The following is a 27,735-nucleotide window of genomic DNA, read 5'->3' as shown; positions in this document are numbered from 1 at the left end:
AACGGTGTAAACATTTACTTGGTAAAAAAAATATTGATGATTTCCTGGTGTTCCATTTAAAACAAAGGGGTTAGAAGAATTGGTAGTAAAAATGCATGTCAGCTGCAGCTCTGTATAATGCATCAAGGGAACCCATTAAATAATTTCCATTTCAATGGCCACTCAAGCCAGTCACTTGTGTGTTAAAGAACCTGCCAATGTAGATAAAGCATTCAGACTTCAATTTATCTACATGTAATTTGGCTGTCAGAGGTTTTAAATAGCAACATCTTTTCCTCAAAAGGTCTATCAGTACTGCAACTTACCTTGTCCAGCACTACGTCGCTGATTGGTGGGAGCCCTTCGGGTTTCTGTATACATGCGGGCATGAACTGGAAGCCTAACAGGAAGTCTCTGTCATACTGACGCTTCCCGCTGGGGTCTGTCAGATCTGGAAAACCAGATTAGACAAAAAGGCTGACTGTGCATAAAATGAAGAAAAGACTCGAAATGCATTAAGCTGAAGTTTCATTTCTAAAGTCGCCCACTGTAAGAAAATTTATGGCCAAAATCTGATCTTCAGTGCAAAAAAAATAATCTAAATACAGTTCTGACATGGCTGAATAAAAAAAAAACAAACAACAACAACATTTTTTCTGGATTGAGGTAGTTCTAACCTTCAATGTCCTGTGGAGGGCCTGTCAAGTTCTCCTTTTCTCCAGGGGTTGCTCCACTATCGCTACTTTCCGTCTCCGAAATGTGACCTGCGCCGTTTCTCATGGGTTCCAACTCTGTTTCACCATTTTCCTCTGGAGCAGCCGGCTTTCCGTCAGCATCAGGGCTGCTTGCGGGAGCCAGCACAGGAGCAGCGGTGGAGGTGAAGACTGATGGCAGGGGCAATGAGCTGCAGCTCTGAGGGGCTGACTGCAGGACCTGGTCACCAGCAGGCTGTTCAACCATCTTGGGCTTGTCCTGAGTGATGATGAGATTCATAAATGACTTTTTTTGCCAATATGTAACCGCATACACTTAAATACTTCAGATGGCTGTTTTGCAGCTATCGCTTAACTTCCTGTAAGACTATAAAGTCCAAATGAGAGATTGAATTCCACATTGAAGCCCTGTAATTAAACATTAGCACAAGCAGAACACGACAGCAGAGTTAGTTTGGTAGAAGACATCATAAGTGGGAAAAAGCCTAACTAAGTAATTTCCTAATTATTTGACAAGTCCAGTGAATTCTACTATAAATTTAAATCAAATAATGATGGCAAATGAATGACTAAATCTGCCTCAAATTTACATTTCAGTGTATTATTAAACTTTTCTTTCTCCAATGATGAGGAACAGCCAGTCCTGTACTTATCATATGTTCAGTATATATACATGTATCAAGCAGTACAAAAGGAGAGTAAACCCACACTTTGGTTCTCTTCTGAACATTTATAGTCATGCTAAGGGGGAAAGATGCTGTTCCACCAGCTCACACACTGTGGATTTAGGGACATTATGGTGAATAAACTTCTAAAAGATGTCTCCAGATTATCAGAGACATAAAGCCCTGAAAAGTGTGGAGAGGTTTTCAATCACTTTATGTTTATTAGAGGCAACGAGAGTTTGTGCAACGAAAATCTGTTCAGCTTCTATGGGTCTAAAATACCGTGAGATTACTGCCACTGTCAACTGTATTAGTAATATTGGATCAAACTCCCATGTACTTTTCCTCATGTTTCCTTGCGTCTCCAAAAAAAAAAAAAAAAAAAAAGCTGTATGAATTTATCCTAAATTCTCTTCTTTCCACAAATGAAACTTGACTTACAGAACTTATAAAAAGGCACACAGAGTTTAAATCCAGCTGCTAAACCTTAAAGCAGACTTTAAAGCCATTTGTTTGTCGACCGGTAGTGTCAGAACTCTCCAACTAGAACAAGTCTTGACTAACACAATAAAAAACAAAACAAAAACAGGAACAGAACAGAGGTGGTTGTACATACAATAGGCTAGGTGAACACTGAACATGATGGATAGCTCCTCAGAGTGTCTGATGATAAAACCGCGCCTAAGTCATTTATGTCTGCCTCTCTCGCCACACATGTGGAAACATTTTCCACTTGAACTGTTGCCCACATTGCACATTTCCTCTTCTCTCTCTCTCACTTGTTCTGTCCCACTCTTTTAACAAATGTGGTCTTATTACAAAAACACACTAGCAACAGTTTGAAAGTAGATGAGACATGCTTTTAATGCCAAAAATGCAAATGGATCAGACAATCTATAAGAGAAATAACCACTTAAAGCTTAAATGTTTGCATATTTTTCCCCCTCCTCATCCTTAATCATTTGCTTAGGGCGTTTTCTCTGACCTCATCCTCCTTTTGAGGTGCGTCTCCAGCAAAGATCCCTTCATTTGGTTTTCTCCAGGTCTTTGGTATAGCAGAAGAAGTCTGATTAACTGCAGGGAAACAGAAATGCAGGAACATGTCGTCAGCTAAAGTTAATTTTCAACCAAACCACAGCAGAATTAAAAGTAATATTTGTCTCTAAAAAGCACAATGACAAGAAAAAGAAAATCAGGTGGGAACTTATGCAACTTATGATACTCTGGATGCATGCTAACCCTGAATATGTTAAGAGCTTATTTGGTCCAACTCTGACTTCCTGGGGACAGTTATGTCTGCACAGTGCCTGCTGAGACATTATCTGCAGCATGTACTGTGTGCATGTGCATCACTATAAAGCTATTTTAATTTTAATATTTAGATGTGACGCCATAAAAAAGATAAGATCATTGAAAGAAAAAAAAAAAAAAAAAAAGCTTGTGACCACGAGTCCCACAACTCAATGTTGCATTTTTAAAACATCACATCAAATCAAGATCCTCCCACAAATTACCTGTAGTGGGACTCTTCCTGGTAAGTGCTTGCTGAGATTCCGTTTTGCTCTCAGAAATGTCACTCTGCACCTCTGTCCCTCCTCTCGGGTTGAGGTCTTTAGTGTCTATGGACTTGCTCAGCTCATCGGCCTCTGTTGTGGCCTGCACTAGAGGCGGAAGTCCTGGGGGTAGCATAACTGGCAAAGCTGGGACGGAGTTTGGGGTCAGAGTAACTGGAACCACAGCCACAGGTGCCAGAGGGGAGAGCGCAGCAGCAAATGGCACCTCTGGCTTCATGTCAGAAGGTAAGGTTTCAGAAGAGCTTGTGTCTCTGTAAGTGGGAGCAGAAGCCTGGGGATGGAGTGCAGCTGGAGGCAGAAGTGAAGGCTCGTTACCTGCAGCATCAAGCTCAGTTCCAGAGTCTGTGAGGCCATTCAAAGCTTTGGGAGCCAGAGATGGAGAGGCAGCTAGAGTTCGTGGGAGGTCTGAAAGAGGTTTTTCTGTGCTGGGCATCTGAGGCGCTATCAGAGATGCTTTGCTCTCCCCAACAGAGGAGGAAGGAGATGAGGCTGGAACGGTGGACTCCCTGGTTGAGGGACGTTCACTGGTGTTAGCTGGGAGAGTGACAGGGGTGGTCAGCGAGACAGGGAAGGGGAGCTCTGCTTCAACAGTGGCAGAGGGCTCAGATACGGGAGTGGCAACCTCCAGTCTCTCCAAGGGAGCTTCAGGCTGCACAATTCCAGGTGAGGAAGACTTCTGGATAACTGGCTCCAATTTTGGCATATTATCTGAGAAAGTGGAACAGAGGTAGGAATGCTTGAACAGCCAGTAGAGTTACAAATAACACTAGTATCATTAGTATGATTAGATTTTAAAATCACGCTCATTGAGAAAGATAACAGGACAGAACATAACTTTGTGTATATCTGTGGCAAATGACAAGTGAAACAGACCAGTATTCAAATTCTGTGTGTATCATATTGTAAAGTTGCATCTCTACTAATTAGGTCTTGCAGATATATTTTAAGAAAAAGAAAAGGGATGCTGGTGAAGACCTGGGCCTGGCTTGGTTTCTGTGGCCCCAGTTTTCAGTGGCTGCTGTGGCTGTTGGGCCTGTGGTGGCTGCGGTATCTGCGCTGACTCTAACGGGTAGCTTCCATGATGGGCTTGCTGTTGCTGAGGAGGCGGAGGTTGCGACTGCTGCTGCTCTGGAGTCTGGCTGCTGCTCAGCTGCTGCAATTTGAGGTAGAAAATGTGAGGATAATGAGGGAGTGGCCATAAAAACTAGCAACACATAAAACCAGAGAGAGAGATAGGCACGGAAATCTCAGGAAGAGAAAGCACAGATAAATAAACAAGCCCAAGTGCAGGACCAAGCAGAAATAAGGAGTCCAACGATGTATAGTTAGATTAAGAGGCCAACAATGGAAGACGATACGAGACAAACAGGAGGAAAATGAGGATCAATGCAGCAGTCAAGGCAGAAGAAGGATGAAGGCTCAGTGCAAAGCAGTGTAAAGCACAAACAAGTGGTGGATACAAGAAGGGACATAATGGCAGGGGCACAAAAGGACAGAGAAGAAGAAGAAAAACACTGTTAATATCCACAGGTGGACACAGTGGGGAAACGGCCACAACAAGTCTCGTCAGAATCCAGAAAAGCTGCAAAGTTTGGGTCTTGTTTTGGTTTCAAGTGTCCAAGACTGGACAAAAACACATTCTCAGTATTCCAAGCAGTGTGTCAAATAAATCAAAATTTTCTTTTGCAAGAACAGATTTTAGATGACAGACTTGAGTATTTCAGAATCGGAGCGGATTCTGAAGGAAGAGTTGGAGTTTACAGATAGCACACAGTCTACTGTAGAAGATGGTGTGTGCAAACAGACTGATAGGAAAGCAGGAGCAAAATTAAAAGAAGAAACAGCTGATTATAACGTTTTAATAAATCTATGTAAAACTAAGATGATACGTTCTGACATGGTGTGACTGAGGTATGGTCCAATCACAATGTTTGAATGTGTGATTGTGTATTTGTGATTGTGTTATAGTAATGCAGGTTTGTTTATTTTAAAACCCTCCAACTTAAACAACTACAACAAAAAAAGCAAAGATGATTCAAGTACTCAAAACACACTTCCATCTTGACACGACCCCAAGTGGTAAAACATTGTGCCCACCAATCACTTGAACAATGAACCTTCTCCATTTTAGACATTTTTGTTTTTTGGTCTCAGACAAACCATGCACTGTCATTTAATGAAATATCTTTATGCTTTTTCACGTTCATCTCTCCTGAATTATATGACACACAGAGGTGATGTCCTGATTAGCACAGATATAATGGAAAAGATTATTAGAGAGGAAAACTTCTCTGATGTGGGACAGAAGTGGGCAGGCATACTGGACAACTCTACCTGTGGTGGGGTAGGCGTAGTGGACGGGGGCCCAACAGGAGGAGTTGAATTCCTGCTCCCTGAGCCCCCTGCCATGATCTCCTCTGTGATATCCCTGCCGCCCTGATTGGGGTCACGGATACGGATCTGGGAGGACAATGACACAAAAAAATACACACCTCACTAAAGTGTGCAAGTCTTAAAGCAACCTGGGATCAACCGCAACCAATGCAAGTTTCTCATCCTTTGTGATCATACTCAGATTCAACAGGGTCTGTGTCTTTCAAGGCTTTATGAAAAGGGCTATAGAAGCAAAGTGTGCCCATGAATTACAGTTATATTTTGATTACATTTCTTTTTGTATGTTACACGTGATCAACCAGGTCTCATTCTGTCTGCTGAGGAAAATCCAAGAATATACATTTTGGAAAATCTCCAAAAATGTTGGAAAACAAACTCTGGGCAAAGAATATTTTCTCAAGAGATGCACCAAAAATATTATCATTGGAGCTTCAAAGTATCCATTTGTCAAATATGTCCCTTTGAAGAGGAAAAAAGAAAAAAGGAACTATTAAGATACTCACTGTTTTTTTCTCACGCTTGGCTGGTTGAGGTTGCTGTGGTGTAGGCACTATGATAGAGGGTGAGGGGGAGTATAGTGTCTGTCCTGCGTAATAGGGTGGGCCAGCTGTGGGAACGGGAGCAGGGACAGAAGGTGAGACAGGAGGGTGGTACCTGAGGGGATCTGAAAGAATTTGCAAGAAGAGGGGAAAAAAAACAGAAGAAAGGACATTTTAGTCAAATATTGCTGATGAAGTAGTTTGTATTTGTGCTATTATGATGTTATGACTATTAGATTTAAACGATACAGGAATAATCATTTTGGATAAGTGACTTACGGTATGGGGCAGGGTACTCCCCCGGTCCTGGACCAGGATAGAAGGTGCCAGACCCAGGAGGCTGTACAGAATACTGCTGTTGGGGTCCCACGTAGGGCGTGCTGTGGCGATACTGGAAGAACAGAGGTGAAGTAGAGACATCAACAATGAGGAAAAAGGTTTACAGTGGGCACTGCTGAAAACGCCAGAAAACCTCAGACATTAAAAAAAAAAAAAAAAAGGCACTGAAAAAAATGCTCCAGATTTAATGGTGTAATGGTAACTTGAGTATACGCAGGCACTGGAGCTATTTATTTAGAAACAAACAAAAAACAGCTCCATAAAAAGTTTGATAACACCATCTGCAGGTTGACTATATTGTAACTATTACTAAGAGATGGTTAGATAATCTGACACTAACAATGTTAAAAAAAAAAAAAAAAAAAAAAAAAAAGTGCTGATGTCCAGTCGTGTACTGTAGGAAGTAAATTCATGGGAAAAAAATTATTAAACAATTCTTGTTTCCCAAAATTTCATGTTCATTTTTAATACCTGATAAAACCAAAGGTACATTTGTTTGGAAAATGAAAGTCTAAAAATTTGTTTCATGCCAGTAAGAGCTGCCCAATTCACCACTGTCATAATTATCTATCACTATTAATTATTAAGTATGTTGTTATTCTATTTTACAGTCATTTAGCTGACACTTTTATCCAAAGTGACTTATACATGAGTTAGAACAACACAAGCACAAAATCAAACAGTAGACATCTTAGGAAGGTGCTAGTGGACTGCTGCAAGTCCAGTTAGATGCAGGTGTTGACCCGTAGTGCTACAGGCTTTTTCTTTTGTTTTCCCCACCCCACAATATTCCCTATATTAAAATACAAAGTTATTAAGCTGGAAAACATACACATTAGTACAAATATGAATATATTTTTAAAAATGTATTCATGTGATACATTACAGTGATATTGATTTTTAAATCATCTGATAATCAAAAGAGTTTGTGATACCTGTGGGATGTAGTATTGTGCAGCCTGTGGCGAAGCGAAAGGCATGGCTGTCATGGTCATCATGATTGGTGTATTTGTGGGATAAACAGCCGCTGTGGGAGTCTGTGAGCCGGGCCGTATAGAGGGTGTGTTTGTTGGGATGGTGGGCCTTGCAGTCTGCATCTGAGTCCTCTGAAAAAACTGGTAAGATGTTGGAAAAGGAGAGGAAAACAAGAATCATCAAATACCATATCAGAGGCAGCAGCCTTACTTTGGGAAGTGACTATACTTGTGCTGAAACACAAATAGGCAACTCATTTCTCCTCATTGAGACCTTGTTTTCATCAGCAATTTAGTCACATTCAGACATTAAACATGACTCTAATGGATGAAAGGCAAAATGATTTTCAGGCAGACATGCATGTTTTTACACCATCACATTTATAATCAAACCCTGATCTACAGCAGAAAGTGCCAGAAAAAACACCGCTCAAGTTTCATTTTAGATGGCAAGTAAATGTAATGAATCAGTCTACCAATTTCCAAAAAAGAACGGCTTCATCTAGACACCGAGGTCCTAAAACCTTTTAATCCCCAAATCATCCAAGCAGAGACCTTTCAAAACAAGACTATTCTTCAGAGAAGTTGAAAGAACTAACAGCTGGAAATGGCTCCTACAGTCTGGTAAATTGGCCTGGAAATGATTGGAAATCATTGCTTGTCTGAAGGAGCAGTGATTTTTGTCATTAAAATGTTTGAGACATCTACACAAAACTCACATGGTGGATCATTAAAGATCAGATTTGAATATTTAGGAATTTATTAGAAAAAGAGTTTGGTGCTATAATTATATCTAAGCCAGGGGAGCGCTGCAGTTTTCTGACCTGAGATGTTTTGGCAACTTGTGGTCTAGTATGATTAAAAACCTCATTAACTGTAGCACCAGTACTGTCTCCAATAACAAAGTGGTTACAACACCCTTGCTTTGACAGATTAATCCTGATCCCACTTTTTATAAAAGTACACAGACATTGAATTCTGTTAAAACACATCAAGACTTTGGATGTTTATATGTTGTAAATTTTGGGCAATAATAATTTAAATACATTTTTTTTTATTATAAACTAAAGGATATTCAAAAAATCTGCTCTGGTCTAGTAGTAATTTTAACTGTGGCCACTATTTACAAAGAAAGAATTTCTATGATACCAGTTTTAAAAATTCTGCTCATAGTTGGAAACCTCACAAAGGACTTTGGAGTTCTTATTAAAAGTGAAGCAGATCTGAGAGAGACCCGAGTGTAGCTTCCTGCTCGAACTCTTGAAATTCAAAGTGGAAAAGCCAAGATTCTTTTTTCTCCAGTCTGCACCAGACCGCTGTACCAAATAACAGCTCCAGGACTGCTGGGTGAGTTTTTTTTTTCTTCTTTGTTTGCCAACAGTGCAGTTGTCTTTGATATGCAACACATGGCACAAATTTATTCATTGTGCTGAACGTGATGAAAACTAAAAAAAACAACAGCAACGTCAATCCCACAAAGTTTGAACACCAGCTTTAACATCAGCTGGACTTTGTAATTAAAACATATGAAGCGTTGAATCAGAATCTCTGTGTGCTGGGTGTAAAAAAAAACAAAAAAAACAAAAAAAACACAAACATCACTACAAAACAGCTGTGACAGATTTAAAATTACAGTTTAAGCTAATATTTTGCATCTCCAATCACAAGATGCTTCAGTAAAGGTAAACAGAATAAACAATGCAGCAAAAACTATCTAAAAATGCCCAGTCACCTTTAACCTGTTCAAATAAATCAGCCCTTTGGCTTTATAGCACATGCTGCTTCGGAAATCTAGGAAATGATCACAAAACTGTTCATTACCAGCCGCCTAGTAAACTGCTGGCAAGCAAGAAATATAAGTAAACTGAATAAAAAAATAAATAAAATAATAAAATAAATTTTTAAAAAAACTTAACACCATCAAGCCATTTACACATATTGTGGACATAAAAAGCAACTGAAAACAGACATTAACTTTAGGAAGGAAACTGCATCTATCTTATCAGGCATGCAGTTCATATAACTGTGCAAGCTCATTAATGATGAGTAATGAATGAAGCAATCTTACAATTTTGTTTACTCAGAAGTCCAGTAATGATCCTCAACAGGATAAAAGACAGGACATAGGGGGTAAAAGGATGACACAAGACCTCTCTACCGAGTATTCATACTGGTGAAGATGAGGAGGTGCACAAGGTTAAAGGTTAGAACAGACAGGATCATTTCAGGGGATCCTCGTCATGCCATGCAGGTCTGCAGAGACTTGACACAGGTGTAGTATTGTTACCTGGATAGGCCTGAATCCTCCCTTGGGTATTGAAAGCAGGAAAGAAAAAGAAGCCAATAGGGAGCACACACTGGTGAAAATTTAAGCAACCATAAAAATAAAATGAAAACTGCTCAGGTATTTCCATCCAACAAACACAGCGACTGATCAGTGAGCCACTCTGATCATCAAGAGATGCTTGATTTAATAAAATCATGAGTGGTTTGGTAATGAGAGAGCAATGACCTGGAATTTGTCCTTCGAAATGTCAAATCTTTTTTTTGACTGATGCCATGTGTTCATAGACCCAAAAACTTGAATTCAAAGTGTGAAGTAACACAAAACCGAAAATTGTAGAAAAACAAATAAGTAAAAAACAGGTGCATTTTTAAGCAAAGTGCACTAGTGAAGCAAAACTACAAAACAACTGTATAAGGGTCAGCCTCATATTCCACCCTGTTCTCCCCCACCTTTAACTGTAAAGAGTCATTCATGAATGTTGATACACAGAAATGTAAGGAAATGATCTGAGGTCCTCTAGTCATAACTATTTTATGGGTGCTGAACATTTGTTTCCTAAAAGCTATTCCACTGATCCAATTCTTTATCAGCATCTGTGCATCCATCATGCAACAAAATGCACAAATTTCACTAAAGTGTTTATTTAAAGGAATAAGACTTGTTACTTCATATATAGTCAAATACTAACTACACTGCTGTGGGTGTGAAAAATTTTCACCATAACAGTAGTGGTTACTTTATCTGTTTTGAAACAATTTAGTAGTGTAAGATGACTGATTGCAAGGAAGAGGACATGTACCACTTGTAAGAAAAAATGAATTGTTGTTGGGTAACAAAAGCTCTTTTTCTCATTTTAACTTCACTGTACAAGAATGAAAGCAGTACAACGAAATCCACATAAAAGTACATTGTCTAAATCCAGGTGCATTTTCTGTAAGGTGTGTAAAAGATGCATTTTCTTTCTCAATCGAGTCCGTGCGACTTGATGCCAGCTTGCATTCTCAGCGATACAATCTCAAGTGGACAGCTCCACACGGGTTCGCACCTGGTGTTACTTTGTGTCTCCACATGTGTTCTGAGAGAATACTTGTGATGAGACCTTATTTACCAGCTCTGTATGCAAATAAACATGCAGCCTGCAGCACACAGCCAGCTGTCAGCTGAGCAAAAAAACAGGACATCTGCAAGTCTACTGATGTTTCTGGAAAGTCGCAAATACCTTTGCCAGCCTGTACTATAACATTATTGAGAAAGTAGCATGAAAATCTTTTGTTTCCTTCCAGAGAAACAGAGTAAATAGCCTCCATGTTGATCCGACAAACCGTGTCCAACAACAGTGTGATTTTCATGACCTGTTTAGACTCATTTCAAGTTAAAACAATGATACTTCAACTACTTTGGAACCATAAAGAAGATGCACTCAGAGAGGTAAATTTCAGATCAACTGAGCAATTTACTTAGAGAAGCTGTAGGGGAAATTAAAACTTGTTTTCCTGATAAATAATTCAATCAGGCTTTAATCAGTTCTTCACACTCAGAAATGCACATACTGGACTTGAAATACAAAGCAGTAACACTAAAATCACTTTAAATGATACTCAATTGAAAACAAACTTATGCTGCCGAATCTATTTCTTTTAAAATCTTTCTGTACCATTTTCCGTGTACTGGGTGCGTTTCAGGAGAACAATGGCTGTTTTCTCCATGAACATAAAAGGGCCACTGTTCCGCTTCATCTGCTTTCCGATTCCACTTCCGTGGTGGCACAAGAAATCTCAGCGGCAGTTTGTGGCATGCACTCAAGTGTGTATCCACACAGACTAACACCAGCAAACACACTTGTTACACTTTGGCACCATACTATTAAAAGTCTGCTTAAAATGTGCCCACACAGAAACATCCAGAAGGTGAGCATGCTAGACAGCAAGTTACACCGGGTGAATAACGCATCACTCGGAGGGGCGGGACAGCTGTGTGAATCATTACGGTGGGCATCAATGAGATAAACAGGAAGCAACATGGACTGAATGTCAGCACCCAGATGCATCTAAAACTAAGAAAGGTGGAGTAATAAAACATTGTCATGTAGGTCATAGCACACCCTAACAGGGCAGTACACACAAGTCATATCTGTAAGTGAAGAAGGCTGCTTAGATTCTCCACAACGGTAATGCACAAACTTCACCATCAACACAGAACTGCTAGATACAAGCATCGTGACATGGCCTTAAAAATGTGCTCGTGTAGACTCTGCGAGTGTCAACTGCCTTCATTGGCAGTTCATTGGCACAAGTGTTGGTCAGAAACACAAACATTTAGGTCAGTCATCACAACATTTCTTCGAATGATGCCTACCTGAACACGACCTGTCCGTTCACACCCTCTTTTCCCAAAACACTTCCAAAAATAATGCCAAATGATACATTTCTCTGTCTTTTTGGTTTTGTTTAGTCGTTATACTGCACTTGTAGTAATGTGTTCATCTACACTTTGACAAGTAGTTGTTAAGACATCTACACCACAAAGCTCTCAGCAATAAAACACTTAAGTTAACTGTGATACTTCGATGTCACTACTGGCAACAAATGGTCTCATGAGGGTGCTACAGCAAGAAGTCTCACAGATTTAGCTTTCAAGCACTAAAGTAACAATGTCATCATTTCTGCTTTTAGGTGCGAGGCCCCATTTTTGCTGGATATGTTGGCATGTTTGGCAACATATTTTAAAATCTCTTTGCATTAAATCAAACAGTATACCAATAGACTTTTGAACCCATCCACACCGCAGAGAATACTGTCACAGAAAGCCTATATAAATAAAAGCTATAAAACAACATAATGAAAAGAGAAATGCGCATGATGTTTGATGGAAATAATACAGGTTTTAAATCAGGGTAGAGAAACCACTAGTAATCCATGGCTAAAAATCCGAAAAGGTAAATAAATAAACTAAATGTTAGTAAGGCCCTAAAATGGCATCAAACGTCAAGTGTTGAGATAACTGGATAAGAAGAGAAGTTTGCCCCTACCATCCCTAAAAGGGCCTGTTCAGCAAACAATACCATGTTGTAAAGAGGGTGATATAACTAATACTACTCTGACCTAACAATAATCCTAATAGCATTTGCACATAACTTTTGTGCTTGATATCAGAGTTAGCATCAGTATGAAGTCAAGAGGGCTAAACCTAATTATCCCATCCAATGAAGATGAAAACCTCTAAAAAGTAACAGGCGGAAATGTTCAGGTCATGCTTTCGCCTTTCTTGGGAACAAATTCAATTGTAGAACACTGCTGAATTTGATTCACACTTGTACATTTACACTGAATCAAAGGAAAGCATGAAATAGGTCTTTTTTTAATTCTGCGAATAACTATTGGAAACAAGCATCGCTGCAATCAAAACACAACATATTAAATGTAAATGTAGGAACAAAATGAGAACTGGTATATTTAGAAATTATAAAATGACTAGAAACATCTCATCAACTTGGCCAAATTGTACAGCAGTAGTTCAGCACAATCCAAACATCTCTCTCTATTTCCAAGACACTAAAACAGGCTTTCAGATGAGAAATTTTTTTAAGAAAACAGCATACACCCCACATTCAGCCCTTTGTCAGGAGGGAACAGCAAACTGCTTTGGTGATGATGATGCAAAAGAGGGAGCAGGAGGGGCATTCAGCGGGGGTAAATTACCTGATGGTGGGTTGGTCGAGGGCCCGTAGCAAACTGGTGGGGGAGGGAGGAGAGGTCCAGCAAGGAGATTGAAGCAGTGATGGCAAAGCGGGGAGTAGAAAGAGCATAAGAGAGACACACATAGTATAAGATGAGTGAATGGAGGCAGGTGCTTAGAAATACAACACAAAACCACAAAACCAGAGCAACAAAGCTTAAAAGACACATGATGCAGGACAAGTCCTCATTATTAGCATGTATTTAGAAATAAAGCCTGTTACATACTCCACGAGAAGCGAGAACTTTTTTCTTGTTCTCGAGGCTCCGAGAAGAAAATGACGTCATTTTGTTCTCACGGACGTGTTTGAGGACAGTTCTTGACACACCGGGCTGGCAGAACTTTTTTCTTGCGGGGCTGCGAATAGTATCGTGTGATTGGTCGGACACTGGAGGTGGGCGCCGTTAACACAGAGAAAGCATGAAGCGGAATTGCTGCTTCCGTATGTTTGCTGTTGCCGGCAAAACGGATTGTTTTGTTAAAACAGCTTATCGAGGTGGTGAGAAAGTACGAACATTTTTACATGTGGCAATAAAACACTCGGACCCAGCCGCGTGCACAACCCGCCCTGCTGCGGACGAAGCTGCTCGTTAAATATGAAACTATAAACTCGGAGAGCGGAAACCTCCACAAAGCACAATGTTGAAGAATCCTTTTAAAACATTCCTGGATCCAAACAGTGATCCTGATCACCACCAGAATTTAATCACTTCTTCATTTTTACATTTGCAACAACTCTTGAAATATTTATAAAATCCCTCCGTAACCTTTTAAGTTATCTTAAGCAAAAAGACGCCGGGGGAAACAACCTCCTCGGCGGGTTCATTGCACATAAAGCAGACATCTGCCCACAGCAGTGATCCCTCCCCGCTGCAAACGTGCTTCTCGTGTAGTATGTATGGACCTGCCGAACAAGACGTTTTTTCTTGTTCTTGCAGCCTCGAGAACAAGAATTCAGTTCTTGCTTCTCGTGGAGTATGTAACAGGCTTTAAAGATTACAGTTTTCACTTGAAAGCATAAGATATATTAGGTTTATGCAACAACTACAATATTCAGAGGAAAATTTTGTTAGAGAAAATATATACATTTTAATACATATCTAAAATCAATATTTTTCAGTGTTTATGGCAGGGTTTACCAATGTAACTATACCATTTGAGATAAAACTTGGCTGTTTTCATACATGCATCAGAGTCCTAAGATCTTCTATAAGTGTTTCTGAAAGGTGCCACAATGTTGCAGCAAGTCTTCTGGACTGTTTATTGCCAGTGTGTGAGCTAGTAAAGCCTGCTTCATACTCTGCGACAAGGAAGAAATTTTTTCCCGTTGTCGAAGCCACAAACACAAAATGATGTAGAGTAGAGCCTTGCCATCTTCTCCGATCTCGCTGTTTTGAGGATTTTTTTTTTTTCAATGTGGCACTGGTAAGTAATTACTAAGAAATTCATGTTGTTAAATATATGTAGGTTTTAGAGAGTGTGTAAAGTGTGTGAGAATGTTGAAAATGCTCATTATAGTTTGGGAAAGGTCTATAAACACACCAAGGAGATTTGAGGTGGGCGTGGCTAATGCTGAAAAGCATGAATCAGACAGTTGGTGCTTCTGTATTTTTGTGAATAAGAGGTTAAACGGACAGCTTTAATTAACAGTTGATTGAGGTGGTGAGAAAATATGAAAATGAATACAACACATTTCATTTAAAGACACAGATCCCATCACATGCACAACCCAACCCTGCAGCAGATGAATTTACTCATTAAATATAAAATAACCGGCTCATTTGTTCATGGTACATAAAACACTGACATCCCCCCACCCTATCAAAGATTAAGCTTCTCATGGAGTATGAACTAACCGGACCAAAACAAACTTTCCTTGTTCTTGCAACCCTGAGAATAAGAAAGTTCTCACTTCTTGTGAAGTATGTCACAAGCTTAACAATTGCTTCTTTTTCTACTTTCTGCCTGTAAATTCTTAATGCCTGCTTCTCACTACCATTAATATGTTCATATCATGCAATATAAATACAACAAAGCATTTCATATTCCATTCCTATGGTGTTATGAAGACAATTGTGATTTTTAAAGTTTAGTTTCTACATCATGACGGTATATTGTGAGCTCTAGACAAATGCTCCCTCCAAGTTTTGGCAAACTTTCCACATATCCACCTTAATATCTGGTAGGGCTTTACTACATGTCAAAATGTATGCTGATCTAATTGCAATTTCCCCTAATAATGAATTATTTAACAAAAATTACGTATCTTTATTAATAAAGTAATTTTTTATTTAATTAATTTATTTTTTAAATTTAATTTTATGTTCAGTTTGACTTTACATTGTTTTACATGAACTAAAAGGCACAGATATAAGATAAATCTTGTGTAACCTGCCCATTAAAGCACATTTCAAATAATTATCACAAGTTGAGTTAATTAATAAATAATAGAAATTTAATATAGGTTCTATATTGCTGTTTTTTAAATAAGCTTTTTTTCAATATTTTTAACAAAATATTTTATTGAACTAGTCATTATGAAAAGCCGTTCTTTCGTATTAAACTTAAGGGAAAAAAAATAAAGTTTTATTTAAGAAGAAAATTTCACCAACAATGTAAACAGCCAACAGCATAAAAATCTAACACAAGAACCATAAAACCTTCCCCGGCAACTGAGTCGTGATTTAGAATGAAAAGAAGCTGAACTAAAGTCACAGACTTCAAAGAACTCCCAAAATGTCTTTGTGTTGGACAGACACAATAAATACACCCAAATGAGCCCTCCTAGGAGGCCATACTGTTATGAATGTTAGGTGACATTTAAAGGTCCCAGCTCTTCATTACCTACTGATCTGACAATTTGACAAGATCAAGCAAAACTCCTTTCATTTTTCTATCCAACACTCACAAAACAATGCAGAGAGAAAAAAAAAAAAAAAATCATATATATATATATATATATATATATATATATATATATATATATATATGTGTATATAACATATATATGTATGTGTGTATATATATATATATATATATATATATATATATATATATATATATATATATATATATATATATATATATATATATATATATATATATATATATATATATATATATATATATATATGTATGTATGTGTGTGTGTGTGTGTGTGTGTGTGTATATATATATATATATATATATATATATATATATATATATGAACAATGTCAAGAACTACTAATAGTAAATAACCTTAAATGTCCACAGGTAAACCTTCTCGGTCCTCAGGTTTTCGACAAATTAATTTTCCATGTGCTATTAAGCAAATCAACAATATAATCCCCCACAAGAAGCACATCAGGAGGCAATGAGACCTCATCAAATCAGTACAGCTCATGTTTAAGCACCTCACCAGCAGGTTAGTCAACACCTGACAAGCTTTTAATGATTTCTAAAGACAAGAGCTCTTTTTCATATACTAAGGTAAATGTCTTTTAACAAATGTTCCCATGATAAACCACAGATACTTGGGAGCAAATCTGATGGATATCTAGTGTTGGAGAGAAACTTACCGGGCGACTCTGTGGCTGTGCATTCATTGGCTGTGTCTGGGGAGAATACACTAAAGGAGCGGAGCCAGCATTTTGCCCTGGGTTGTATGGAGGCTGCCAACAGAAGAAAGGAGACACAGAAGGAGAGACTTTGTTGTTTACTGACCAAAAAATGTAAAGCTATCAATCACACATACAGGAGTAGAACCGCCAAACACAACACCAAACATCCAGCACCTTCACCACATGTTGCTGGGAGAAAGTGTTCTTATTGGGAGTTTATGTACTACAAAGATAATTGGTACCCCAGAAAGACCACAAATCCCCTGTTCTTTTATTCTTCATCTGGCATGGCAGAGGAAAATTTTTGTTTTTGATAACTAAAGGTTGTTCTGCCTGCCAGGACTATTTATAGAAGGCTGGTGGGACATCAGAGCTGCTAGGGTGAAGCATTGGGCCAGTGGGCTATAATGGTAAAAAGGAACAACTGGATTCTACAGAAGAAGAACTCCAGAGACACTGAGTCATAGTGTTAACATGCCTGTAAGTAAAATCCGCCAGGTGGATGCAGACGTCAGCAACACAGCATTGATGATTATGATTGTATCTTTGTGATAAACGAACTGACCTTTTATACCTGCAGGTATTTTTCCTAAATGATAAGGAGTGCCCTATTTCTGTTGGGTGTAGCACATACTCCAACAGGTGACAAGTGAATCATTTAATAATGCTCAGCTACGATTTTTATTTGTTTGGTAACACTTTATCATTGTCCAATCTGGTCTCCAAGAAGTCGTGCAATGCAGATAATTTAAAAATTCCTTAGTTCTGGTGGTCAGTAAAAAACAAACGTATACTTAAAATGTTTACTTTCCAAATTTAAAAACAGCACAGTGATTTTCCACAGTTATCAAACTAGTCTCAGAAATATTAGAAGTGTGTTTATCTGTGTATGTGTTCAGCACCTGACAGACTTGCAGCAAGGCTCGAATGTGCATGATCTTTTTGTCACATGCGTGATAAGTTTGCCCAGTCTCAATCTTTACCCACACTAAGCAGGTAGTATACACAAAAGACACCAGACAGATGTTTGTTTATAGACAGAAAAGATTATGTTAAGAGTTGGTCAAAAATCCATGTGATGTGACACCACAATGATGTCTTAGTTTAGCAAAACACATTGAGATTATCTAAAACATACTGGCAAAATCTGGGATCACCTGAAAATTATCAATATTTTTATTGAACAGCTATTTTGTTTTGGAAAAATGTGACTGGATTCTTACTGATCATCATAGTCCATATCAACTAAAGAAAAATGTGATATTTTGCATCAACACCATCTCCACCACTCTCCATATGATGCTAATGCTTTTTTGTAAATCCATATAGACTTTCAGTTACTTCCTGATATTAGGACATTAGGACAGTGTTGGACAAGAGTTTACTTTGTACTAGTCATATTATTACAACAATGCAAGTGTAGGAGTTCAGTTTTGTTAACTTGACATTGATATACAATCAGGGTCAGGCAGCTGATTTGTTACGGGTAACACTGAAGGGAGATCTTTTGGATATTAAGCTAACCATCTGTTGTCTTCATATTAATGAAAGACAATGTCTGAAAAGTTTGAAAATGTTTTCATCATATACTGATAAGATCTGAATCCCAGCATTATAAAGAACATGTGAACATGACTTTTTGCTTTGCAAGAAATGTGGTCAGATTAGAACACTTAATTAAAAGATGTAACAAGCAAATTTAAGTGCTAGAAGTAGATGACAGTATAATAAAGGGGTCTAAACCAATTTAAGTCTTCTTTAATTAAACTTTACAGATGCTGTAAATGCATTTTAGATGCCATTTTCTCTTACAACTGTGCTAAAAAACCAATCCACCAATCCCCAAACAAATATTATAGAAAGTGCACAAAGGAAAAACAAAAACTATAAAAAGAAAACAAAAAACAAAGAATAAATATGCAGTGAGGATGACGGCGGCCACAGTGACAAACTCACCCCTCCGCCTGCCTCCCAGCCCTTAGGGTAGCGATATGGGGAAGCTGTGGGTACTGATACCTGAGAAAGCGCCGGGGAGTGGGCATGACCAGGCGGGGTTCCCGCCAAGTTAGCGTGTCCCTTTGTAATGTCATGAGCAGTGTAAGGAGAGGCAGCATGCCTCGGTACCTGCATGAGAAAATGGCAGTACAGTTAATCAGACGCACAACATGGGATGTGTGAGAGTGATGCAAAGGAGGAACAGCAGTGTTAGGACTCAACAGATCATTAGTCCTCCCTCCTGCTGAGGAGTGTAAATTAAGCACTCATGCAGAAGGATTAATCCCCGTATGTGTGCAGAGGTGAAGCCCTATGGTCGATGAAGCCTGCTGGGGATGGCTAAAGACTGGCACAGCAGGCTGCAGAGCTCAGACTGCACTGTGTAGGGATGCCGAGACCTCAGTTAGTTTAGTAATCACATTACGATCCAACCCATCTGGGATAGATTGAGAGCACCTGGTGCAATAGATAAAGGTATTCTAAGCCAGCGCTGCACAATGTGCTGTATATGTTTAACAACATTCAAGTGCAGCAAAATTGCAACAGCTGAATTCATCTCACACTTATCTTTCAGGCCTACGTTTATAAGACAAACCTTGTCTGATATAACTGATCATATATAATTTGGACATACATTTTAAAACAGTTCTACATATATAGCATTAATCTTAAAGAGTGACAAAGACCTCTATGATGACTACAATCGTGGGCATAAATGTTCCCCTCGGGTGCGGGTCACCGGGGTGCCCCACTGGAGCCAGGTCTGGGGGTGGGGCACGAGAGCAAGCGTCTGGTGGCCGGGCCTTTGCCCGTGGGGCCCAGTTGGGCTCAGCACAAAAGGGTTGCATGGACCCCACCTCCCGTGGGCTCACCATCTGCAGGAGGAGCCATAGGGGTCGGGTGCAATGTGAACTGGGCAGCAACAAGAGCCAGGGACCCTGGCAGTCCGATCCTCGGCTGCAGAAACTGACGTGGAAGGTCACCTCTCTGGCAGTGACGGAGCCTGAGCTTGTGGCTACATATAGTTGGACTCATCTCGACGCATGGCTTGGGGTCTGGAACCAGTACCCTCGAGAGGGGCAGGACCTTCTTCCATTCTGGAGTTGCTCATGGTGAGCAGGTGTGAGTATTCTCATTAGCCCCCGGCTTGGTGCCTGTACATTGGGGTTTACCCCAGTGGGCGAAAGGGTAGTTTCCCTCAGCCTTTGGGTGGGGGCTACAGGTCCTGCCTGTTGTCTGTGCTTATGCACCGAACCACAGTTTATAGTACCCACCCTTTCTGGAGTCCTTGGAGGGACAGTTGGAGGGTGCTCCTGCTGGGGACTCCCTTGTTCTGCCGGGAGACTTCAATACTCACGTGGGCAATGACAGGGAGACCTGGAGGGGAGAGATTGGGAGCCCCCCCCCCCCCCGAACCCAAATGGTGTTTTGTTGTTGGGACTTCTGTGCTCGTCATAGATTGTCCATAACAAACACCGTGTTTGAACATAAGAGTGTCCATATGTACACCTTGCATCAGGACTCCCTGGGCCGCAGTTTGATGATTGATTTTGTAGTCGTGTCATCGGACCTGCGGCCACATGCCTTGGACACTCGGATGAAGAGGGGGGCTAAGTTGTCAACTGATCACCACCTTGTGGTGAGTTGGCTCAGATGTTGGGGAAGGAAGCTGGTCAGATCTGGCAGGACCAAATGTGTTGTGCGGGTCTTCTGGGAAGGTCTGGCAGAGTCCCCCAGCAGAGTCCCCCGTCGAAGCGAGCTTCAACTCCCACATTCAGCAGAGCTTCAACCATGTCCTGAGTGAGGCGGGGGACATTGAGTCCGAGAGGGCTGTGTTCCGAGCCTCTATTGTTGAGGCAGCCAGCCGGAGCAGTGGCCGTAAGGTCGTTGCTGCCTGTCGTGGTGGCAATCCTAGAACTCGTTGGTGGACTCCAGCAGTGAGGGATGCCATCAAGCTGAAGAACGAGGGGGGGGACGACTCTCCTATTTCTGGGGGTGAAGTCGCTGAGGTGGTTAAAAAGCTCCGTGATGGCAAGCTGCTGGGGGTGGATGAGATCCACCCAGAGTTCCTTAAGGTTCTCGATGCTGTGGGGCTGTCCTGGCTGACACGCCTCTGAAGCATCACGTGGACATTGGGGACAGTGCCTCTGGACAGGCAGACTGTGGTGGAGGTCCCCCTTTTTAAGAAGGGGGACCAGAGGGTGTGTTCCAATTTCAGGGGAATCACACTCCTCAGCCCCCCCAGTAAGGTCTATTTAGGGGTCCTGGAGAGGAGGGTTCATCGGATAGTCAAATCTCGGACTGAGGAGGAGCAGTGTGGTTTTCGTCCTGGTTGCGAAACAGTGAACCAGCTCTATACCCTCTTTGGGGTCCTGGAGGGAGCATGGCAGTTTGCCCAACCACTCTACATGTGCTTTGTGGACCTGGAGAGGGCATTCGACCGTATCTCCCAGGGATTCCTGTGGGGGTTACTCCGGGAGTATGGGGTACCCGACCCCTAAGTTGTATGAGCTGTACGGTCCCTGTATGACAGGTGTCAGAGCTTGGTCCGCATTGCTGGCAGTAAGTCGGATTAGTTTACAGTGAGGGTTGGCTGCCAAGGCTGCCCATTATCACCGATTCTGTTAACGTAAATGGACAGAATTTTTAGGAACAGTCGAGGTGTTCAGGGGATCCGGTTTGGTGGCCTCAGGATTGGGTCTCTGCTTTTTGTGGATGACGTGGTCCTGTTGGCTTCGTCTGGCCGTTATCCCTAGCTCTCACTTGAGCGATATGCAGCAGAATGTGAAGCGGCTGGGATGGGAATCAGCACCTCCAAATCTGAGACCATGGTCCTCAGCCGGAATAGGGTGGATTGCTCTCTCCGGGGCGGGAGTGAGGTCCTGCCTAAAGTGGAGGAGTTTAAATATCTCGGGGTCTTGTTCATGAGTGAGGGAAGGATGGAGCGTGAGATCGACATATGGATTGGTGGAGCGTCAGCAGTAATGCGGACTCTGTGCCAGTATGTCGTAGTGAAGAAGGAGCTGAGCCAGAAGGCAAAGCTCTCAATTTACCAGTTAATCTATGTTCCTACCCTCACCTATGGTCATGAGCTGTGGGTCGTGACCGAAAGAACGAGATCTCTTATACAGACGTCTGAAATGAGTTTCCTCTGCAGGGTGGCTAGGCTCCCCCTTAGAGATAGGGTAAGGAGCTCGGTCATCCGGGAGGGGCTCAGAGTAGAGCCGCTGCTCCTCCGCATGCATAATAATATACCTAATATACATTTGAATTATCAAGAAATGCAATCACAGTACTCATCTGATGTCATGTTTGTAGATTTTAAACAAACTCTATAAAGAATGTAAAGATACATAAAGCGATGTTGTATGTTATAAACAAAGAAATTCTCTCCTATTAGTTCAACTTCTGGGTAAGAAATGGAGGAATTGAATCCCACCTCTTAATGCAATACTGATTTAAAAAAAAAATTAGGCCCCCATTTTGAGTGAACTTAAGGAACATCTAATGAACTACAACTCTTCCAGTACAATTAGCTATATATTCATTTTATTGAATCAGGCATTTTCTTTACCACACAGTGGACAGATATGGTTTATATCTGAATACAAGGATAAGAAATGGATTCCTGAGATTTCAGAGGCTCATCCTACAGTTCTAAGGTAACAAAATGTCCTGAAGTTTAAATTTATGGCCTGTGTATGTAAAAGAGACCCTCAGGGCTTTAACAATTTACATTACTTAAACAAACCAAAACACCTCAACAGCAAGACAATAGACAAAACAAAAGAGTGATTTCATGGTTTCCTTTAACCTATTTGGTGAATTTGATAATGTGACACAGCAGAAGAGAAGGGAACATAAGGAGATGCGACACAAGGAGGTGACACAGGAAGAATTAAACAATTTAGAGAAGGGGTCTCCAACTCTGGTCCTTGTTAGCTACCATCCTGCAGCTGTTAATGTTTTACCACTGTGACACACCCGACCTAAATCAATGGCTCTTGAACAGAAAGGTGCAGAAGATGATTAGTTGTTGGAGAATCTTTTCACTTGAATCAAGTGTGTTGTACCAGGGAAACACCAAAACCTGCAGATCACAAGGACAGGAGTTGGAGATCCATGATTTAGGGGATGACCACTGTCTGAGTGACAGACAGTGGTCATCAGACAGTTGACAATTGACAATTTTATTCTGGAAACTATCTGGGTACTTGAATTGTTTGAAACAAACTTTTGCATCACCCTCTGGACACACACAAGCAGTAAGAGGTGCACTTGCCCTCAAAAGTGATACTTTGTATCACATAACATAACGTCAATCATCTCACTTCCCTCTCCTAATTAGGCGATATAACATTTGCAGCCAACCGAGCTACAGGTTCTGTGGCTAGAGAAAGTTAACTTGGCAATATGTCACAATGAGAAATATTCGAGTCCACTCTTACAATTTTAATGAAAAAAAACAACATTAACATATTAATAATTTATCAACTATTTTTTTCCATCTTAAGTGACCAAGGCATAAGCAGGATACCACCCTTGTCCATTATTAGACTTTGTGTCAGAAGATTGCTTCCGTAAAGTTCAATCATTTCTGATAATGGACACCTCACATCCCTTCTCTCTAACAATACAATGTCCTCACAACAGTGATTTATCTTTTTTTTCATTTCAAATAATTTGTATTTTCAGTGGCTTAGCAGTGTGATATGTAGTTAATCTGTTAGTAAAATTAAATATCCCCTCCAGTTTGTGACGTAGCTGCTGAAGCTATGGGCTGGCCCAACTGCAGGTGCTGCAGCAATCCTGACATGCCAGGTAATGAGACATGATACTGCAGGGAGAGTGCAGTAAGCAGACAGTGAGCTGGTTAAAACAAACATCTTTTCACTTTTTTTCCCCTAATTGCCTCCAGGGCTTGTTTTAGTCCCATTAACAAACACTGAAATTAAGAGAATTAAAATCTGCTTAGAAACCTCTACTCACAATGCCATTTGAAATCTAACATATCTAAATGTAACTTTTTATACTTTATCATGTATAATTCTTCATTATATCCATAACACCTCAAATATCTCTGCATCTTCTCTGTATGGCCCACTTTCCTGAGATGACCTGGGATAAAGCAACTTGGTGCTGTTGCCAGGGGAGGAGCCTGCTCTGCTTCAGGGCAAGAGCAGACTCTGAGGACATACAACAGTGTGATGGGATGGGGGAGGGGAGGTAAGAGGCTGTATGGTTGCTGTACATGAAGAGAAAGTTGGGGGAGGGGAGGGGGGTAAACCCCACGTCTAGCACGTAGAGTAAATGCATTATGAAAGGAACACTGTTTATTTCCACCCGTGTCATTATTCTTGCGGTTTTGTCCCCCTCACACCACTTGAAAATAAACTTTCAGAGTTAAATATCGCATCAAACCTTACAGATTTTCAGGAGCAGATAACGAAGCATGCAGTTCACAAGCTTCTTTCCAAATATGCATTGGCATTTGTGTTTGAGAAAAATTTCCTTTGCAATTAGCAATTTACTCTGTTTCTAGATTTCTGAACTGTTCTTTGTTGATAACAAATTTATGCTGTCGAAATAACTGTTAAATATATATTTCACTTTGGAAAACATCAAAGAGAGGCAAAAATCAATAAAAGATTTATCATTTCTTGTAATATGCTCACAAAACATTACCACAGTTTAAGTTTCATTTCATAGGAGAAAAATCTATTAAATGAAACTGAAACAATACATCCTATCTTTCACTTTGCTGAAAGCATGGATTTAAAAAAATTAAACAATAAAAAGCAGCATAAAGGGTGAGCCACACCAGGAACAAAAACTATCCTTGACCAAATGACTAAGTTGCCATGACAACGATCACAAAAAGGGTGGCTGGTGGTATTAAGTCTTTTTAAACACTGAAACTAATATTAAATTCAAACTTCATCCTTAGACGCAAATAGTTTTTGAATCAGGTCATGTTCTTAGAACTCCAAGTGTTTGAGATTTTCTTGAATACACACACTGTGTGTTCCCTTTCTCTTTCTTGTTCAAGGTAAACATGGTATGCTTGATGCAGCTGGAACATGTAGTGTGTTTGGCACTCTTACCACCTGATATTAGTAGGCAAGATCCATGTGACTCTTTAAGCTAGCCTTCCACCTTCCCCTTATCCTGCATAGACAAAAAAATCTAGACTTCTTTGGCTGCTGATGTACAATATCACCATGTGTCTAATGTTAAACAATCAAGTGCAAATGACCTAAATCTTAACCAGTTCTTGTGAATGTAAGTTTTTAATCACCACAGGAAGCAGTCACCATTTGAAATTAAATCTGGTTACTGTTGATGATATTGTTCACCAACTAAATAGCCATGTTTTACACATTTATGGAGCTCATTAAGGGCACATTTACACCAACCCTCAAATTAAAATCCTTGGTACATTTACACTGGCGTTGTTTGGTCTGCTTTAAATGAGCTCTGGTTCATTTCCACAGATAGTGGAGGATAGCTTACAATAATGCACATTACTTTATTACATGGTCATTTTCTGCCTTTTTTCCCCCATTGCAAGAACTTTGCACACCAAAGATCTGACGGTGCCAAAATACTTAAAGCCCTGTTATTACCCATATGTAACCAAGTTTTAGGTTTTAAGACCTACACAACCCCATAGTTTGCAGATGTTGCCCACATCAGGCAACAACAGACATCCCTGTTAAAAGATAACTTTTCAGTGTGGATGCCAACACGGTCTGTGTTATTGTTCTTGGTGAGGACAGCTCTTAAGTACCGCCTCCAACTGACAGATTCTATCAGCTCTACAACTAGCCTACAGGTGAGACCACATTTTAGCACAGAACTGAAGAGAACACCGTGTATTCAGACCAAACGTCACTAAACTGTCACTTTTGTGTCCAATGCCCAAAACGCTCCTGCCGCGTTTGCCGCTTGTCAGGAGCGAGCGGCAAACGCAGCGAAAAAGAGAAGAGAGTTTGAATGATGGCAGATGCAGTAGAGGGAGCGGCATGGCTTTATTTAATAAATAAAGCTAGAGAATGTTGTCGTAGGGCAGTGATAGTCACTGTTAATGTAACAAGAGCCGCACTCAGCAGAGAGCCGCCCCCCCAAAAAAAGCGTTCCCAGGCTACGTATCCTGCTACGTTGCCAAAAATGATTCCTAGCTTTTCAGCAAGGAATCATTATCCTAAATACTGCACGGAGTAATGGCATTCTTGTAATGGCATTATATATATATATATATATATATATATATATATATATATATATATATATATATATATACGGAGCTACCGACGGAGCAGCTCTTTGGCAGAGTTCAGTGCAGCTGAAATTAGCCGAAACTGGCAACTCTGAAAGGGTCAGTTAGGGCCGTTACCACAGCAAAGTTTTAGCAAGCAGCCTGCAGCTCTTGTTTGAAGAGAGAACTGCACTGTTGAGGATCATTTTGACTTGTTTAGATAGCATTTTCAGAAAGCCAGTGGCTGCTTCACGAGCCGCAAGCCAAGAGTCAGTGAGTCGCGCAATGAGGAACAGTGTCGTAGGGCCTCTCAGCCCCATGTCTGGGTCATTCATTCATTTTCCTAACTGCCTAATCCAATTCAGGGTCGCGGAGAAGCTGGAGCCTTTCCCAGCAGTCCGTGGGCGAAAAGCAGGGCACACCCTGGACAGCTCGCCAGTCCATCGCACCCTGTGTCTGGGTTCACTAGATAAATCATAGGCGTACTCCAGGAGCTGTGTGCTGATCGCCCCACGTCAAGCGGCCAAAGTTCAGAATTTCCATCTCTGGCTTTTGACGAGCGTAACGCGACACTCAAAACGCAACGTGAGAAAGCTCGACGCCTCCTTGACGCGCCTCCACATAGACTTTACATGTAAACCTGCTGCTCTTGACGCTCAAAACGCTTTTGGTCTAAACACACCATAAGCCTTTTTGATCAAATCTCGTAAAAAACAAAAAAACAAGCCCCTTTTCTGGTAAGGCCCATTTATGCTCCCTTACATATGTAAATTGTGAAGTCCATTTCAAATGTTGTTATTTCTCACAACCCTCATACTTCCATGAGACTATTACGTTGCCGTAGTTGTTTAGTTCGTTCATCCACTAGTTGGCAGTGCAGAGTTCCCTTGTGCATTTTGACACGGATTGTTAGAAGTAACGCACCTCATTAAAATCATTTTCAACCTATCCGTCCATTTGTGTAGCTGTCTTCTGTATCAAGCATAAATTGGCCTTTAGTGCACTGAGCTGGTTACAATAAGAACACCTGAAATTACCAACAACCAGTTAATGCTATGTTCAGAATCAGACAAAAAATGTTTATCAGCTGCAGTGAATAAAACAAGTTACCTCAGATGACAACATAGAAAACAGGATTTTACAGTTTTTTCACATTTTTTACCTTGTCCCTACGCTGCAAAAAAATTAGACTCTGATTTAAACAGATCATTAAAATTAACTGATTATTTAGTTTCATCATGCAGCTTAATCAGAGCATGATTATATTTTGTTTTGTAGGAAGAGTTTCTATTTTTTCCTTCTCATTTATGGTAAGGTGTAAATAACTTTATCCAAAATAACCACAAAAACTAAATCAAGTAACTCACGCTGTAGACAGCAATGCCAGGCTGTGGGGGGAAGATTCGCTCGTCCAGTGATGGCTGAACCCGAGGGATTCTGGATAGTCGGAGTGTTAAAGATAATTCAAGGCAACTGTAAACTAAAGCACGTTTTGTGTTAGAGATGTAAAGCTCAACAAGTTCAAATTACCCTTGTGTTTTCTGTATTCATGTAACATATTGTTAAGTCTCAATACTGCAAATAAAAAAACAAGAAGAGGCTTGATCCAGTTATGCAGAGCATGTCCAATGTCCTCCATTAAGTTTAGCAAACACCTACATAACTTGTACTTTGTACTTTG

General features: G+C 40.4%; 1 protein-coding gene across 8 annotated transcripts in view; it reads right to left on the bottom strand.

Moving 5' to 3' along the window:
* The window catches only part of eif4g3a (eukaryotic translation initiation factor 4 gamma, 3a), a 55,869-nt gene that overhangs the window by 17,116 nt on the left and 11,018 nt on the right, over positions 1 to 27,735 (bottom strand). For 2 of the 8 annotated variants that reach the window (XM_079242565.1, XM_079242567.1), the window contains exons 2-14: positions 27,422 to 27,491; positions 18,758 to 18,925; positions 16,760 to 16,852; positions 13,163 to 13,195; positions 7,139 to 7,318; positions 6,144 to 6,255; positions 5,829 to 5,989; positions 5,266 to 5,400; positions 3,907 to 4,084; positions 2,872 to 3,639; positions 2,343 to 2,431; positions 657 to 951; positions 306 to 430 (exon numbers count right to left, since the gene is read on the bottom strand). In XM_079242565.1, coding sequence (XP_079098691.1) covers positions 306 to 430; positions 657 to 951; positions 2,343 to 2,431; positions 2,872 to 3,639; positions 3,907 to 4,084; positions 5,266 to 5,400; positions 5,829 to 5,989; positions 6,144 to 6,255; positions 7,139 to 7,318; positions 13,163 to 13,195; positions 16,760 to 16,852; positions 18,758 to 18,925; positions 27,422 to 27,491 — 2,407 coding nt within the window. The remainder of the gene's footprint in view (positions 1 to 305; positions 431 to 656; positions 952 to 2,342; positions 2,432 to 2,871; positions 3,640 to 3,906; positions 4,085 to 5,265; positions 5,401 to 5,828; positions 5,990 to 6,143; positions 6,256 to 7,138; positions 7,319 to 13,162; positions 13,196 to 16,759; positions 16,853 to 18,757; positions 18,926 to 27,421; positions 27,492 to 27,735) is intronic. The other 6 variants (XM_079242568.1, XM_079242572.1, XM_079242570.1 and 3 more) reach the window with 4 other exon arrangements.

Source organism: Telmatherina bonti, assembly GCF_933228915.1.
Source record: "Telmatherina bonti genome assembly, chromosome: 6".
NCBI lineage: Eukaryota > Metazoa > Chordata > Actinopteri > Atheriniformes > Telmatherinidae > Telmatherina > Telmatherina bonti.
The sequence above is the reverse complement of the archived record's forward strand: the minus strand, read 5'-3'. Positions and strand labels throughout refer to the sequence as shown.